Raw genomic sequence first — 18,080 nt, forward strand, 5'->3', positions numbered from 1 at the left:
GATTAAAACCATAAGAGGAGGGAAACTTAAGGGTCAGACTGAGTCCAAACCAAAAGCCAGGCGGAACAGCTCTGTCTTGCAGGCCCTGCGGAAAGATGTCAAGTTCCGCAGGGCCCTGGTCTCTTGTGACAGCGTTCCACCAAGTCGGGGCCAGTACTGAAAAGGCCCTGATCCTAGTTGAGACCAATCTAACCACCTTGCGACCTGGGACCTCCAAGGTGTTGTCATTTGTGGACCTTAAGGTCTTCCACGGGGCATATCAGGAGAGGCGGTCCCGTAGGTACGTGGGTCCTAAAAAACAAATAAAATAAAACCTACATGCAGCAACCGTGTTTTGTGTTGTGTAGGCTCCTATGATGTAAGTCATGGGTCCCACCTGCTAGCCTGCTCCCTAAAATATCACTGGTTTGCTCTTTCTATATCTAGGGTGCCTACATTCTTCATGGACTGGTTGCACGGCAACATGTGCAAATGGCTTTAGATACCTATTAGGTCCATAAATAACCAGATAGCATATATTCAACACACAAAAAACAGTGACAATCTGTTGTTGACAAAGGACAGCTGGACATATAAAGGGCCCCGTTACCTTCAGTAGCTGAGGGCCTCATCAAACCTAAATCCAGCCCTGTCCTCTCTAATGCATGATTGTTCTCATGTGAACACCCAAGTAGGGCGACAATTTCATTCCAGTTTCACACGTGTCTTACTTGCTCGTGGCTCAGTGGGCAAACTGCAGTGTGCTTGTGAAAAGTTGGCAAGAAGCGAGCCCTCCTTTCATCTCTTGACTCATATATATTTCCCCGAATCGGAATAGAAGCTCTCTCTCTCCAGCAAAATAAAAGACAAAAGGGTCAGATTTTAGCTGACACAAAATTTCCATTTAATAACACCACCTATTTATGACTTCTATTATCTTTTTTTTCCCCAAACATTAATGGGCACCTCACAGCCTCCCAATTGAACAGTTCCATTAACAGCCGCCGTCTGCTAACAAATATCTTCTTATCTAGGCACTATTAATTGCGAAGTCTCTCCCCCTCAAAGCAAATGGCTTCCTCCCCCCCCCCCCCTTTTCCTTCTTAATTTTCACCACCACTTTGTCCCTTTGTGAGGTGCGGAAACAGAATGATCAAAGCACCCAGGCAGGAGAATCAAAGGGGAGAAATTGTTCCTTTTTGCTGCTGGAAAATGGGATGTTCGGTTGAAGGGAAGGAGTTTTGCAGAAAGTCAATGTTCTGCAGCGGTGAAGGGTAAAACAGGGGTAAAAGTGGCTTTAAAATATTTCAGTAAACGAAATAAGGTTACACAAAGCACTCTGAATGCACAAGTATTCTTATGCAGGAAATCTGGGATACGTGTGTATGTGTGTTGGCAAAAGAGAAATAGGGGCAAAGACTGAGAATGCAGAGGTTTTCCATTGGCCCCAGCAGAAGAGGAGCTTGTGTAAGGAGAAAGGGAATTGAAATGAAACGGGAATTGAAATGAGGACTGCTATTTTGATGCATGCAACAGGGTTGCAGTGTGGGGACATTAAATGGAGGTGGGAAAGTTGCATGATCACCGAGATGCAGAGAGCTGAATACAGTGGTACCTTGGCTCTCAAACTTAATCCATTCCAGAAGTCCATTCCAAAACCAAAGCGTTCCAAAACCAAGGCGCCCTTTCCCATAGAAACTAATGCAAAACGGATTAATCCGTTCCAGACTTTTAAAAACAACCCCTAAAACAGCAATTTAACATGAATTTTACTATTTAACGAGACCATGGATCCATAAAATGAAAGCAATAATCAATGTACTGTACTATAAAATAAATAAGACAGTATTGCAGATGATAAAAATCAAAATCAGTTTTTTGTTCTCGCCTGCACTGATGATAGTCATTGTTTTGGATGGGGGGCTTTTATCCATTTCCACAGCCACACAATCAATCAATCAATCAGTAGATGAATGGGGTTCCACACAGTAACAAAAACGAATTAACTGAAAAAGACTCAAAAACAAAAACACAAAATAAATAGCAAAAACAAAAGGGCCAAACTTAATCCATTCTGGAAGTCCGTTTGACTTCCGAAATGTTCAAAAACCGAGCCGCAGCTTCTGATTGGTGCAGGCACCCCAGAAACAATAAACGACAGCCGCATCGGACATTTGGCTTCCGAAAAACATTCAAAAACCAGAACACTTACTTCTGGGGTTTTGGCATTTGAGAACCAAGGTGTTTGAGAACCAAGGTATGTGCTCTCTGCAGAAAAGACTTGTTACATAGCCAGGCTCTCCACGCAAGTTTGGTAACGTCAGAGTTCTCTGCAGTTCCTGGTGTGGCTCTTAGCACAAGTTTCTACGAGTCCATGGGAAAGACGGAGGGGGAGTCCGTATGCTGCACCATGCCTGCAACAGCAGTGCATAGCTCATGCACAAGAAAAGGTGCAAGTCTTTTTAAGCAACAGGAAAGGGCTTACCGTATTTTTCGCTCTATAACACGCACCTGACCATAACACGCATGTAGTTTTTAGAGGAAAACAAGAAAAAAAATATTCTAAACAAAACAGTGGATGTATGGTTTTTGTGGTTCATTCTGTGGCCACAGACATGTGATCTGACAGTGAGTTTGGAGTAGCCCAATGCAAAAATCCTGAGGATCCATGTGGATCCATGCTTTGTAACCATGTTTTTGCACCACTGCGGCCCCAGGCAACAGTGGGTGCGTGATTTTTTTGGTGCAAGATGTAGCCATGGACATGCTGTGTGATCTGATGGTGAATTTGGGGTGCCCCAGTGCAAAAATCCTGAGAATCCATGTGGATCTGTGCTTTGTAACCACGTTTTAAGTGGGGAGGGAAGGAAAAGCACTCAAGGGACAAGGAACACGCGTGGGGTGGGTGGAGAAGGATGCTGCTAATAATGCAGAAGAGGGGTATAAGGGGAGAAGGCTCCTCTCCTCTCCCGCTTTGCTCCTTTAAAGAAGCAGGCTCTCTGTCCCTCTCTCCTCCCCACTCAGTGGCTCTTCTCCCGCTTTGCTGTTTCAAAGCAAGCCACGGAGGAGGGAAGGAAGGGGAACCATGGATCCTCTGCTCACGACTGCAGATCCCCCCCCCCCCCGCCACCCGTAGGCATTCCCTCCATAACACGCACAGACATTTCCCCTTACTTTCTAGGAGGAAAAAAGTGAGTGTTATGGTGCAAAAAATACGGTAATTCTGCATGGCCTCAGCTAGCTTAAGCACCATGCCCCAGGGCCAGCGAGCAGCCTCAGAAGCGGGAGCTCAGGAGGGACAAATCGGAAGCATGCAATGCAAGGAAACTCATCGGTGGCTGTTTTTGCACATTACAACAGTGCCAGGGGAATAAAATACAGTCATACCTCGCGTTACAGGCGCTTCAGGTTGTGCATTTTCGGGTTGCGGACCGCGCCGAACCCGGAAGTACCGGAACAGGTTACTTCTGGGTTTTGGCGCTCACGCATGCACAGAAGCGCTAAATCGCGCTTTGCGTATGTGTAGAAGCACCGAATTGTGACCCGCGCGTGTGCAGACACAACGCTGCGGGTTGCGAACGTGCCTCCCGCACAAATCACGTTTGCAACTCAAGCGTCCACTGTACAAGGAGGGATTTAAATAAGATAGAAAGTCTATGAAAGTCACAATAGTCCAGGTAAGGTCCAGAATTAGAGTGCAAAGGACATGGCAGAACCTAGCCGTACTGAGAAGAAAGGGTTCACTTGAATATAAGAGGCAAAAGGAAAGAGTTTAAAACAATGTCAGGAATGCACATATCTGATTCACAGTGGATATAAAAAGGAAGGGTTGCACAGAAAGACGTTGTGTTTCTAATATTGTCAGCCTGGACCTTTGGTGCATTGAGTGCTGCGCTATAAGTCACACTTGGCTGTCCTTGCGTGGGTTTGGAGAGACCAGATCAATTCCTTGGGTGAAGCCCAGAAAATGAGTTGAACAGGATAGCTGATACGAAAGGTGCTCTCTCCCATCTCTGCCCACCTCAGTTTTATTCTACCCCTGCATACTTTATCTAATTCAGATCGTGTTCATTTGGGACAGGGAATATAGCCTCTTCCAACCCTGAGTCCTTGAGAAAGGGGGAAGGAATGATAAATTAATGGCTGGAGGGCGTTGGAAGCGACTTGAGTTCTGGGAGCAGGAAAAACACTGCCAGGCTGCAAGTAAGGTGCCTTCTCTTCTTCTTCTTTTTAAAAAATGTAGTCTGTCGGGCTGCCCTCGTGCCAAGAAAAGTGGGATCAAGATCACCCCCACCAAGGATGACAAAGAGGATCCAGAGCTGATGAAGTAAGTGAGAAGACAATTCCCAGGCAAAATGTGGACATGAAGATGTACATCGTTTCCTTTCAACATGCAGTTCCCCAAGTCTGGTGTCCAAATGTGGTCCTTTCTAGTTCTTGTAATTTCCCCCGGCCCCACCCCAAACAAGGACTGAGCATCCTTAGTGGCTGAATTGCATCCTTGAACTTTGATGATGATGATATTATAATTATTTGTAACCCACCCACCCCCCTGACTGGGTTGCCCCAGCTACTCTGGGTGGCTCCCAACAGATACAAGAACACAGTAAAACATCAAACATTTAAAACTTTCATATACAGGGCTGCCTTCAGATGTCTTCCAAAAGGACCAGACATCATTTAATAATAGAATTGAAGAGTTAGAAGGGACCCCAAGGGTCATTTAGTCCAAGCCCCTGCAATGTAGGAATCAGCTGGTTGAGTTGATTGATTAAGTGGAATGATTTCCTGGCTTCTTGTTCTCAAACTAAAGTGATATTATTCCACTGCGTTGAGCATGCACTTAACTGTTAGCAGTTCAGTGGGATTACCTGTTGTACCTAATGACACTTTGGTGTAAAACTAGTGGTGCTGTGGTGTAAACCACTGAGCCTTGGGCTTGCCGATGAGAAGGTTGGCGGTTTGAATCCCCGCAACGCGGTGAGCTCCCGTTGCTTGGTCCCAGCTCCTGCTAACCTAGCATTTCGAAAGCACATCAAAGTGCAAGTAGATAAATAGGTACCACTCCGGTGGGAGGGTAAACGGCTTTTCCATGCGCTGCTCTGGTTTCGCCAGAAGCGGCTTAGTCATGCTGGCCACATGACCCAGAAAAACTGTCTGCGGACAAACGTTGGCTCCCTCGGCCAGTAAAGCAAGATAAGCGCCGCAACCCCAGAGTCTTTTGCAACTGGACCTAACAGTAAGGGGTCCTTTACCTTTTACAGGTGTTTTTTTGTTGTTGTTTTTTAATGCCAGGAAAGTTTGTATTTGCTGGTTGGAGAGTTCTCGGATTTTGGCATCGTTAGCTTAGCTCTCACTAATCTGATGGGTGAGAGTGGTTGAGTAATCTGCATGATACCGCCTTTCATCAACTCATTATCAATCATTAGTGTGCTTAATTTGAAAAGCTTTAATCATCCTTTCCATTCCTGATTAATCAGCGGAACTCACAATAAGAAAAGACTCCGGGACGTAGAATTCTTGAAAGGGCTACTGTTATCGTACAAGCTGCAGTGTGGTGCGGACTCCTTCCTCTCTGTGTACTGTTTGCTGCAAAATAAAACAGGAGAGAACAAGAGAGCCCTCCTTTCTAACAATGAGTGGAAGCTTTTGCTCATTTCAATTGGGGATTGATAAACGGGGGCGGGGTGTTCCTATTCCGAATCCCCATGTTCTGAAATTTTCTGCATCACTAATGCAGCCCCCACATCTTGGTATGAGTTTTCCACTCATCTGCTAAAGCTGCGTACACACTCACTTTAAAGCAAATTAGAAGCACATTGTTTACCTTAAATAATTCTGGGTGTTGTAGTTTGTTAAAGGTGGCTGGGAGTTGTAACTCTAGGGGGGGGAGCGGAAACTACAGAGGGATAAAATGTGCCCAGTTATTTGAGGGGAATCATGTGCTTTAAAAATATCGTGTGTACACAGCCAAAGACAGGAAATAAGCAGTGTTGCAGAGGTGAAGAGATTTGCCTCACCCTATGCCCCATAAGACCCTGATGTTAGGAAAGATGGAGGGCACAAGGAGAAGGGGACGACAGAGGACGAGGTGGTTGGACAGTGTTCTCCAAGCTACCAGCATGAATTTTACCAAACTGCGGGAGGCAGTGGAAGACAGGAGTGCCTGGCGTGCTCTGGTCCAGGGAGTCACAAAGAGTTGGACACGACTAAACAACTAAACAACAACATGCCCCATAGCCAGACTGTCAGGCTTCAGGAAATTGGCTTTGTCCCCATCCCCCCCTTTGGCAGTAGATAAGCAGAACAAAGGGAAAGGAGTCTTCTTACCAGTTAGAAACTTTCATGATCACAGCGAGAGAATGAAGAATCAATTTCCTAGGAATGAAGGTGCTCCCAATTAAGGGTTCCACCCACTTCCTCCCTAGTCACCCACGTCACTACCACATCTTGTAACCTGATCTCATAACTACCATGCTTGGAAACATACTGGGAGCCAATGTGGGTCTTTCAAGACCAGTGTTATGTGGTCTTGGCGGCCACTCCCAGTCACCAGTCTAGCTGCTGCATTCTGGATTAGTTGTGGTTTCCGGGTCACCTTCAAAGGTAGTCCCACGTGAGCACGTTGCAGTAGTTGTGGCGATCACACAGGGTCCCCGGATGTTTCGGCGTCTATTGATCCCTGTGTCACCACTTTATTTCTCGCTGCCACCACCCAGGACCTACCTGGTACAATACTGAGTCCAGTCAGGTTTAAATTGGAACATAAACTTCTGTTTATTTATTGCAGTTTAACAAGCGTGTGGTTTCATAAACAGTATCGGTCCATTACAATCATAGGATGCCTATCCAGACCTATAACTTCCACTACCTGCTCTCACTCACTAAACCACCTCTCAGATATTTACTTGTCTTCCTAGCTCCTAACTGTTCCTGACTCAACTTATTGCACTACGCTAACTCAACCTACCCACAAACTCTATCCCAATTCACTCCCACTCCAACCAACTACCCAACACCCAATGAACTCCCCCCTTCGCCCCTCCCAGAGCTGGTTTTATAGTCCCTCTGACTCCACCCCCCTGGGTTCTGATTGGGTAACCTGTTTAACTATTTCACCTCCAGCACTCTCATATGTTAACGTCACAGTAGTCAAAGTGGGAGATAACTAGAGCATGCACCACTCCGGTGAGACAGTCTGTGGGCAGGTAGGGTCTCAGCCTACTTCTCTCTTTCCCAGTGCTTCTTCTCCATCCAGTATTTCCCAGCTTCTGCCTTCTGAACTATGCCCCTCTGCAAACCACTGTTCCAAATCTATACTGTCATCCTGCTCCTGGGAAGATTCAGGATCAGGGGGAGGGGGAGGCTCCCGCCATTCCTCCTCAGCGCAGCCCTCCTCAGCACTGTCCCTGACACAGACACATCTTCTGTTGTCCACAGTAGCATCGTATGTCAGCAAATTGGCCATCTGCACCCCAGAATGTGGTGGTTTTTCGGAGCACTGAAGGGGAATAAGCCAGTGATGAGCTAGGGCACTTGGCTGTGCTGCCTCTCCTGATGATGTATGTTCTTCCCCCTCTGGTTCCACAATTCCCTACATACTCCTTGGTCTCACCTTGCTTTTCCACCACCCCGGGATATTCCAGGGTCACTGTCTCAGCAAAGGAAACAGCTTCAAATTCTTCACACTTAGGAGACCACGGTAAACACTGATGCTGTAAGTGATCCAAAGGTCTTTGTAAGAACCAGATGACGTTTCGGAGCCATCTGCTCCGACTTCTATCCCCAGGATAGCGCACCATTTGCATTAAATGAGCCGTGTCGCAATTAGCAGGAGTAAGCAGAGTTTATTAAAAATTGAGCGAGCCCAGTTTTAAAAACTACTGGAAAAGCAGCAGCAGTAGCAAAGCTACTTTGCTTTTGACTTTAATGTTCTAAAATTGCTTGGGGAGGTAGAACCATGCATAATCCATAGTGTCGTTCTGCTGTCCAATGACACACAGAGAGAAACAAGAATGAAAATGGATCGCACTGCCAAAGATAAGTGCTGTGTTGTGCAGTTTATAGCCCATTACTGCAACTAGTGGGGCTCCGTATCTCCTTCCTCTGCAATGACTTCCTCTGCATTCCTTTCAGGAGAATTGCAGCGCAATCAATGCAGCCCATAAATGTGTCCACATGTTACTTAGGTTGCTGCTAGGTTTGGATTGGGGGGGAGATGACTCTGCCCAAGATGGGTCAAAAGAGAATCTGGCAGGTCAAGGATTGTCAAAGCAGAGTTGTGGGAAACTTGGTAGAACCAGTGTTTTGTAGTCTTCTTTCTTTCTTTCTTTCTTTCTTTCTTTCTTTCTTTCTTTCTTTCGCAATCACTCATAGCCGAGTAAGATTGTCTTCCATAAACACAGTTTTAACTGTACTTAAACAAATGCAAACAGTTGCAGAAACCTTAATGGAGAGGACCCCACGTAAGCGGTGTCGCCAACTTCCGATTTCAGAAAAACAAGTGAGATGTTCAGTGGAGCCAGGGCAGAACTCGATGCGCCAGGTAGAGAACCCGTGGGGGGGAACCTAAAGAGAATCTGGATAAATTGGATGGCTCAGGGTACAAAGAAGTAAGGGTGAAATTCAGTGGATGGGGTTGAGAATTGAGGAATCTCCTGGGCCAGGAAGATTGCATTCAACACAAGGTCTGAACATAGCCTTACAAACATACAATTGTCTTCTTCTTATTCTTCTTTGGCGATCCCTCGTAGCCAAGTAAGATTGTCTTCCATAAACATGGTTTTAACAGTGAGTTCTTAAGTGACTGTGGAGGCCAATTCTGGATTCACACGTCCTTCCACAGTGGGGACATTGGTTTCCAGGCAGGAGTTGATCATGGTGTGGATTTTGTGGTTTTATATCTTGATTTTATTCTGTGAACTGCCCTGAGACCTCCGGGTGTAGGGTGGTATATAAATTCTAATAATAATAATAATAATAGCAACAGCAACAATAAATAGGCTTACAATACATTTAAAAACAAACATAAATATATTACACTACTAACAAATGCATACAAATCACAGCGTAGTGTTTTGTGGAGGGTAAAGGAGGAGTGATTGATCTCCAGCAAAGGCTGGGACAGACCCTGTCTGAAACCCTGGAAAGCTGTTGCTTCTGCCGGCCAGTGTAGACAGTACTGAGTTTGATGGACCAATGGTGTGCCTCAGTACAAGACGGCACCCTGTATTCCTCATGGAAGAGATAAGAGGCTATATGAAATGGACGGGTGGAGAAAATTGCAGGAAGGCAAGCTTTCCCCTCCCTTTCCAAACTCCTCTAGTCCTTGGGAAGGTAGCATTTTGTCTTCTCTAACAAGGTACGCTCTCATGGAGGTCCCTGCAGGTTTGCGATAAAGAGGCTCCGCTGTAATTCCAGCGCTCCATCTGCGTGCCAGAAATCTGCTTGGCTGCGGTCCGAGATTCGCATGCCGCCACCGAGAAGAAGAGACTAATATAGTCCCTGGTGCCTTGTTGCTCTTTCCTCACGCCGTTTACATCGGAGGGCGTGCTTTCTGGCCTGGCCACACAGCATCACGCAGCTCATCAATTGCAACAGCCTTCCACAAATCATCTCGACCTTCCCCTTCCCTCTTTAAAATAAAAAAGGAAAAGACAATTCAGGAGAGCGACTATTCAATTGACCGGCCATTACCGCAACTTCAATTAAACAGCAATAATAAATTTTTAAAACATACACACGCCACACATCCCAAGCCAGCTGTTTGCCACAATAAGACTCTGGTTTATTTTTTACAATAAAAGTGTAATGAAAGTTAAATTAACAGTGTAAAATATGTAACGGCTGGGCCGTAAACGCTGCATGCTAATCGCTCCCTTCCCCTTTCTATCCTCCCTCGGCCTCCCTCTTTTTCTCCTGAGGTTTCAGTAATTTGCTTGCGATCATATAAACAGCGACGCAGTTATGAATTTAGTGAGCATCCTGCTGGCAACGATATAATAAGTGAATTGTGCCGCATTTGCAGATGATTAAAAACAGGATCAGCGTTTTTCAAATTATCTCAGAGCGGGTATGAAATAACGGTGGTGCGGCCCCTCGACTGTCAACTCCTCTGTTGTTGTTTTTATGGAATAAAATAAAAATAATGATGATAACAATGAAACACAGAACATGAGTTTCAAGAGCAGGCAAGCACTCTTGTTTTGACAGTCATGGTTGACGTTCCTAATTGCTGCCTTGCATAAAGGGGCGGTTGTGCTGTTCCACATCGACTCCTTCTTTGAAAGCTTTGAGTAGTCGCAAACTTGTGGGTGTGACTGTAATTGACATGTATATTTAAACAAACGCAACCAGTCGCAGAAACCTTAATGGCAAGGACCCCGCGTAAGCAGGGTCGCCAATTTCCGATTTCAGAAAAAAAATGGGTGGGATGTTCAGTGGAGCCAGGGCAGAACTCGATGCGCCAGGGAGAGAACCCATGGGGGAGAACCCAAAGAGAATCTGGATAAATTGGATAGATCAGGGTACAAAGAAGTAAGGGTGAAATTCAGTGGATGGGGTTGAGAATCGAGGAATCTCTTGGGCCAGGAAGATTGCATTCAGCACAAGGTCTGAACATAGTCTTAAAGGTAAAGGTAAAGGGACCCCTGACCATTAGGTCCAGTCGTGGCTGACTCTGGGGTTGCGGCGCTCATCTCGCTTTATTGGCCGAGGGAGCCGGCGTACAGCTTCTGGGTCATGTGGCCAGCATGACTAAGCTGCTTCTGGAGAACCAGAACAGCACACGGAAACGCCGTTTTCCTTCCCGCCAGTGCAGTACCTATTTATTTACTTGCACTTTGATGTGCTTTCGAACTGCTAGGTTGGCAGGAGCAGGGAGCAGGGACTGAGCAATGGGAGCTCACCCTGTCACGGGGATTCGAATCGCTGACCTTCTGATCAGCAAGTCCTAGTCTCTGTGGTTTAACCCACAGCGCCACCCACATCCCTGATCATAGCCTTACAAACATACAATTGTCTTCCTTGGTGATCACTCATAACCAAGTAAGATTGTTGTCCATAAACACTGTTTTAACAGTAAATCCGTAAGTGACTCTGAAGGCCAGTTCTGGATCCGCACATCCTTCTTCAGTGGATACATAGGTTTCTGGGCGGGAGTTGATCATGGTGAGGGTTTGCCAAGCGTGCCTTCCTCTTAGCACATTTTTTCCCTTTTGTCCTGAGTTCGAGCCTCTTCAAAACCCATGGCACCTTTGGTAAAGGCTGTTCTCCAATTGCAGTGCTCGCAGACCAGTGTTTCCCAGTTGTCGGTGTTTATACTACATTTTTTTAGATTAGCCTTGAGAGATTCTTTAAGGCTCTTTTGTTGACCACCCGCTTTTTGCTTTCCATTTTCAAGTTCGGATACATTTCTAATTTGTAAATACAATTGGAATTGCACAGTAAGTGGGCATACAATAGGGGATCCCCTGCTGCTGCTGTTTCGCTTGGGTTTTTTTTACATGGGAGAGCATGCATGAGCTCTGTTCAGGCTTTCCACTGAATGGGACAATCTCCCCTCTCACCCAAACACACACAAATATTTTGTTGGGGGACCGAACCCCCCTCAGCCCCTAGGTGTTGGTTTCCATGCAGCCTACACAGTTTTGAAGAGCTGTGCAGAGCGAATGAGTCCCCTTCTTTCTGTGATTAAGAACCTTTTAATCTGCGTACACGCCAGGCATTGAAAGCATCTCCCCAATTTGAATCCTGGGAGCTGTTGTTTAAAAGGGCTTGGAACTGTAGTTCTGTGAGGGGTGAGCTACAGTTCCTAAGAACCTTTGGGGGAGAGGGTGTGCCTTAAATATATGGTGCTTATGGTTCCCTGATTCCTTATTTTATAGCCAGTTTCAATGTGGCTATAAACCGGGGTGGTTACTGGAGCTGATACAGTGGTACCTCTGGTTATAACCGGGATCCGTTCCGGAGGCCTGCTCACAACATGAAAAGAACGCAACCTGAAGCACCATATCTGCGCAGGTGCGCGGCGCGATTTGGTCTTGTGCGCAGGTGCGAAGCATGATTTAGCGCTTCTGCACATGCGCAAGCAGCAAAACCCGGAAGTAACCCTTTCAGGTACTTCCGGGTCACTGCGGGACGTAACCTGAAAGAACGTAAAGGTAAAGGGACCCCTGACAATTAGGTCCAGTCATGACCGACTCTGGGGTTGCAGCACTCATCTCGCTTTATTGGCTGAGGGAGCCGATGTACAGCTTCCAGGTCATGTGGCCAGCATGACTAAGCCGCTTCTGGCGAACCAGAGCAGCGCACGGAAACGCCGTTTACCTTCCCGTCGGAGCGGTACCTATTTATCTACTTGCACTTTGACGTGCTTTCAAACTGCTAGGTTGACAGGAGCAGGGACCGAGCAACAGGAGCTCACCCCGTTACGGGGATTTCAACCACCGACCTTCTGATCAGCAAGTCCTAGGCTCTGTGGTTTAACCCACAGCGCCACCCGCATCCCTTACCTGAAAGAACGTAACATGAAGCAAACGTAACATGTGGTATAATGCTGATGCTGTTTTACTTCCTTCTAAGGTAGGCTTCTAAGGTTTGGATCCTGAGCTCCCTTCTGCAAAAGCAAAGTGCTTCCCCATCATACAAGGGCTTGTGGTCCAGCAGAGAGTTTTTGGGAAGCACAAGGGCTGTCGGGGGGACGAAGGAAGAGTGAAAGTGATCTCCCACCCCTTCTGCCGGCTGGAGCAAAACTCATGAGACACTTCTGCCAGCAAAATGTGTTAGGAAATTCAAGCCTTATCAGGAGAATCTGGCCACTCTCCAGGCACCCGGCTTGATCTCCTTGTTGACCTCCCTGTCTGCATTCCCGGCAGGATACAGGCTAGGTCGCATTCGGCGATCCTCCTCAGCGTGAGAAGGACACACCACTCTTCCCTGCTCCCCCCCAGGGAGGGGAAAGAGATAAGACAGAAATATATTTACATGCCTTTATTTCTGTCTTTGCAGCATTACAGAGAAACGCGTCTGCTCTCTTCAAACTCCAACAGCAGAGAGACAAACTCCACCTCCTGTACTTCCTGTACAGGTCAAATTACACTCTGAGCTAATTCCAGTGCTCAGCACTGTGAATAGACTGTCCCTTTGTTCCCATGGTACAGTCCTAACATTCCATCATGTTTTGCTTTCCAGCCAGCTGCAGCTCGCTGCCGCATTGCTCCTTTTCCGTAACAAAATGGACCCAAGCTTTAATCTGTTTGTTTGTTTGTTTATATCTGAGCAAAAGCACCACCCGTGTTGTTTCTCCTTATTTCTATAGGTGCCCTGTTCCCGGTTGTGTTGGGCTTGGACACATCAGTGGCAAATACGCCTCGCATCGCAGTGCCTCGGGGTGCCCCCTCGCAGCCCGGAGGCAGAAAGAAGGGTCTCTCAATGGTTCATCCTTTTCATGGAAGTCCCTCAAGAACGAGGGTCCCACTTGTCCAACCCCAGGTTGTGATGGCTCAGGTCATGCAAATGGAAGCTTCCTCACTCACAGAAGGTAACCATTATGCACGTGGTCCCGGTGTCTTTTGCAAAAGGTAGCAGTGAACTCCATTTTGCGACACCATCTCGATACTTGCTCAGGAACTGAGCCCTGGGACCAAACTAGATATCTAGATTTTTTTTAGACTCCCTTGTGCTGTTCTGTGCTAGATTGCCTGAGGTTTCAATGAAGTATGCACTCGTCACCCTTGTCCCCTTCTTTTACCCCTTGAGATGAAATACAGAGAATGGATCTGCTTGGATTCTCTCGTGCAGCAGCCACTGAAATCCAAAGAGTGTATTCACACGATCCACAAATATCCAGTCTCTTGATAATTTTGGTTGCCCTTTCCTGAACCTTTTCCAGTTCTACAAAACTCTTGAAGTTCTACAAAACTCATTTACGATAGTGAGCTCATCCAAATATGGAATAAATTTGTGTCAATGGTTTAAGGGGTGGTGGTATAATTAGCTACCTGCTTCAATAGTCCAAACACAGTTCGTATGAACTTCAGGGATTTGGGGGCAGAGCAGGCAAAGACATCTTTTCAGCTTCTGATGCATGGATGTTGAAAATTCACTCAATTTCAAATCCAGGCAAAACTTGTTCCTGATCTAAATATTTCATCCTTGTTTAACACACTGCATCACAGCATGGATAGAGGGAATTAGGAACAAGAAATGTCCCCCAAGAATTTAATTGCACGTAGACGAGTGAGACTGTAAGAGATTTGTCTTATTCTATACCAGGCTTCCTCAACCTCGGCCTCCAGATATTTTTGGCCTACAATTCCCATGATCCCTAGCTAGCAGGACCAGTGGTCAGGGATGATGGGAATTGTAGTCTCAAACATCTGGAGGGCTGAGGTTGAGGAAGCCTGTTCTATACTATGTGTTACATTTCATTTCTTGAACCATCTCCGTTTGTATGTCTAGGCCCAGAGGGCATATAAACACAAATGTAGCTGTTGATTTTGCAGGATATAACTATCTTGTGCAACCCACACCAGAGGCCAGTTTTGCATCTGTCATGCATTGAGCCAATGGATCTGGAAAGCAAGCTGACAGTTGCGGAGCTTTCCACCGGGATAACAGATGTGAGAGATCCATGCCCAGCTATATCCTTCTCCCAAGATACATCTGGTACTTGTAAACTGAGACTAGGTCACCAAACCTATCGTAATTCTTCAAAGCAGGTGGAGGATAAACACAGGGGCATCCTATGAAATTGTGTCAGTTGTGTCAGAGAAGGAAGAAGAGCTAACTGTTTTGCTGGCTCAGACTAAAAGTCTGTCTGGCCCAGCAGCCCGTTTCCAACAGTGATCAGCCAGAAGTTTACAAGGAGGGTCCGAAGATAACTGCCCTCCACTGAGTAGCTTGTTGTCATCTCCTTTTTAATTCTTTAATTATTTTCTCTTAAGCAGTAAACTATAGCAACAAACACTGGAATAACGATGCTCCTGTCACAGTGCCCATTTTCCTTTGAGTTCATACAGTACAGTGGTGCCCCGCAAGACGAATGCCTCGCAAGACGGAAAACTCACTAGACGAAAGAGTTTTCCGTTTTGGAGGTGCTTCGCAAAACGAATTTCCTATGGGCTTGCTTCGCAAGACGACAATGTCTTGCAAGTTCCTGCTGGGTTTTTTTCCTCTTCCCCCCTTTTTTCTATGCCGCTAAGCCGCTTATCAGCTGATCCGATCAGCAGATAAGCCGCTAAAAGCCGCTAAAAGCCGCTAATAGCGCTAATAGCTCTAATCCTTTAATCCGTCAATGGGCTTGCTTTGCAAGACGAAAAAAACCGCTAGACGTAGAGAATCACAGAACGGATTCTTTTCGTCTTGCAAGGCACCACTGTACTTCTACTGCAACCAGTGCTTTTTGTGATGGTACTCACTGGTATGAAGTATCATCACTTTTCTCTTCTTTCGCTGCCCATAGCAACTATTTTCTGGTGACACCCACGGCCCTTTTATCAAGACAGGAGTACTAGTTCGACATTTTTCCCCAAACAGAAACAAAAACACTGGTTGCAACACATGAAAGCATTAACAGATCTGCAGGCCCACGTCTCTTCCATGCGCCATATGTGGAATCTGCCATTTGCCACTGTACATTAGGAAATGCATGCAAGCTCCTGCAACTCGTCCTTCCCTTTAGGACCTCTGCCAACTCTGTGATGTGGTGTGAGCTTCTCGTGTAAAGCAAGCTGCCCGATCTTGGCAATCCAAGCTTTTGCCTGCCATCATCATTCCCACAATGCCAGTGCCACTATATACTCGAGTATAAGCCAACTTTTTCAGCACATTTTTTATGCTGAAAAAGTCCCCCTCAGGTTTGGGGTGTGGTGGACCCGCTTATACTTGAGTCAGTAAGTTTTCCCAGTTTTTTATGGTAAAATTAGGTGCCTCGGCTTATATTTGGGTCAGCTTATACCGAGTATATACGGTAATATCCTTCCTAACTTGCGCTAGGAAGTTCCTTCACTTAGCAGAGTGCATTTCCCTTCTTACGCACTAGAAAGCTGGTTGCAAACTCGTGTGAGTTTCTTAAGACAATAAGCAATTCAATCTGGCTTGTCCAGATTGAGATATGTTCTAATATTCCTGGTAAGACCCCTTATAAATCCCTCCTAAAAGAATAAAGACACCACAGTCTTATCCATAAGTAACAAATAGTAGTTTTACTCACGATCTGGCAGAGCACAGTGTGATCCCTGAAAGCAGGCCTTAGGCTTAAAGTTACAAACATGTACAAACAGCTTTACCCCATATGGGAGATAACCTGGGGGACTGCTTGGCTGACAGCCAGCAGTACAGGAGGTTCGCAGGATGAAAGGAAGATCGAAGAGAAAGAAGGAGAGGTAGCTGTGTGACTAAACCTTTTGTTAGGTCAGGGAAGGTCTCGCCCACCTACTAGTCACATGCAAGGAAGGATGCTGCAGGCCAGGAGGAACAGGAAGTTTCGACTGGCTGGACCAAACATTCCCTTGCATGTCCACTCTAGCAAAACAAGGAATGTGGTACTTGACTGCTCCCAGTGGATGACATCCCGCAGGATTGCTCAAGGGGTCCGTTGTTAATCCCAGCTCTGGATGGACATTACATAGAACCAGAGCTGGAAGGAGAAGGAGAAGGAGAAGGAGAAGGAGAAGAATTTGGACTCGATATCCCACCTATCACTCCCCTTAAGGAGTCTCAAAGCGGCTAACAATCTCCTTCCCCTTCCTCCCCCACAACAAACACTCTGTGAGGTGAGTGGGGCTGAGAGACTTCAAAGAAGTGTGACTGGCCCAAGGTCACCCAGCAGCTGCATGTGGAGGAGCGGGGACGCGAACCTGGTTCACCAGATTACGAGTCTACCGTTCTTAACCACTACACCACACTGGCTCCCTGGAAGAGGCCCTGAGGATCATCTAGTTCAACAGCCTGCAATGCAGGAATATGCAGCTGTCCCTGACGGGGATCGAACCCGCAACCTTGGCGTTTGTCAGCACCATGCTCCAGCCAACCAAGCTGTTTCACAACACAACGTGGTAGCTTTCATGCTCACGGTATCTGCCCCACCCACCCTGCACCTCTGCCCAGGCTGCAGACCTCATGCCACCAGCTCCTGAAGGGACCATCAGTGGCCTGGGAGAACTGTTGGGGCACTGCCCCTGCACACACTTTCCCTGGGACTGCTTAAGACCTGTCTGCCTGGAGGGAAGGCAGATGTGAGGAAGCCCAGGCCAGGAAGCATTTAATCGCCAGCTCCTGAAGTTGGCCTGATAATGTTTTGTTTTGCTTTGTTTTGCATTTATTTATTCTAGTGTTTCAAACTGGTAGAACAGCGCTATATAAATGCAATAAATACATAATTAATATAGTAAAAGCTATGGTTTTCCCAGTAGTGATGTATAGAAGTGAGAGCTGGACCATAAAGAAGGCTGATCGCCGAAGAATTGATGCTTTTGAATTCTGGTGCTGGAGGAGACTCTTGAGAGTCCCATGGACTGCAAGAAGATCAAACCTCTCCATTCTGAAGGAAATCAGCCCTGAGTGCTCACTGGAAGGACAGATCCTGAAGATGAGGCTCCAGTACTTTGGCCACCTCATGAGAAGAGAAGACTCCCTGGAAAAGACCCTGATGTTGGGAAAGTTTGAGGGCACAAGGAGAAGGGGACGACAGAGGACGAGATGGTTGGACAGTGTTCTCGAAGCTACCAGCATGAGTTTGACCAAACTGCGGGAGGCAGTGGAAGACAGGAGTGCCTGGCTGCTCTGGTCCATGGGGTCACGAAGAGTCAGACACGACTAAACAACAACAACAACATAATTAGTAAATAAATAGCTGTTGGAAGCCTGGGGGTATCTCATGAAAGGTTCTAATGAAGTCCTGAACAGTACAACAGCCTATCCGCAAGTACAACTAATTTCAGGAGGAGGATATCTTTGGATTTATGAGACATAAAATACGTGCTTTGATTAGAATCCACATTTTATAGCTGAATCTTTTATGGGGCAACCTGCAAGGGAATTTCTCTCATATACAACTGTCAATTTATTTATTTATTTCGAACTATTCAGCCAAGCTAATC

General features: G+C 46.4%; 1 protein-coding gene across 6 annotated transcripts in view; it reads left to right on the forward strand.

Moving 5' to 3' along the window:
* Nucleotides 1-18,080, forward strand: part of MYT1 (myelin transcription factor 1) — a 180,281-nt gene that overhangs the window by 148,377 nt on the left and 13,824 nt on the right. For all 6 annotated transcript variants that reach the window (XM_083507352.1, XM_083507354.1, XM_083507353.1 and 3 more), the window contains 2 exons: nucleotides 4,223-4,306; nucleotides 13,298-13,519. In XM_083507352.1, coding sequence (XP_083363478.1) covers nucleotides 4,223-4,306; nucleotides 13,298-13,519 — 306 coding nt within the window. The remainder of the gene's footprint in view (nucleotides 1-4,222; nucleotides 4,307-13,297; nucleotides 13,520-18,080) is intronic.

This window comes from Podarcis liolepis, assembly GCF_965112155.1.
Source record: "Podarcis liolepis genome assembly, chromosome: 6".
Lineage (NCBI taxonomy): Eukaryota > Metazoa > Chordata > Lepidosauria > Squamata > Lacertidae > Podarcis > Podarcis liolepis.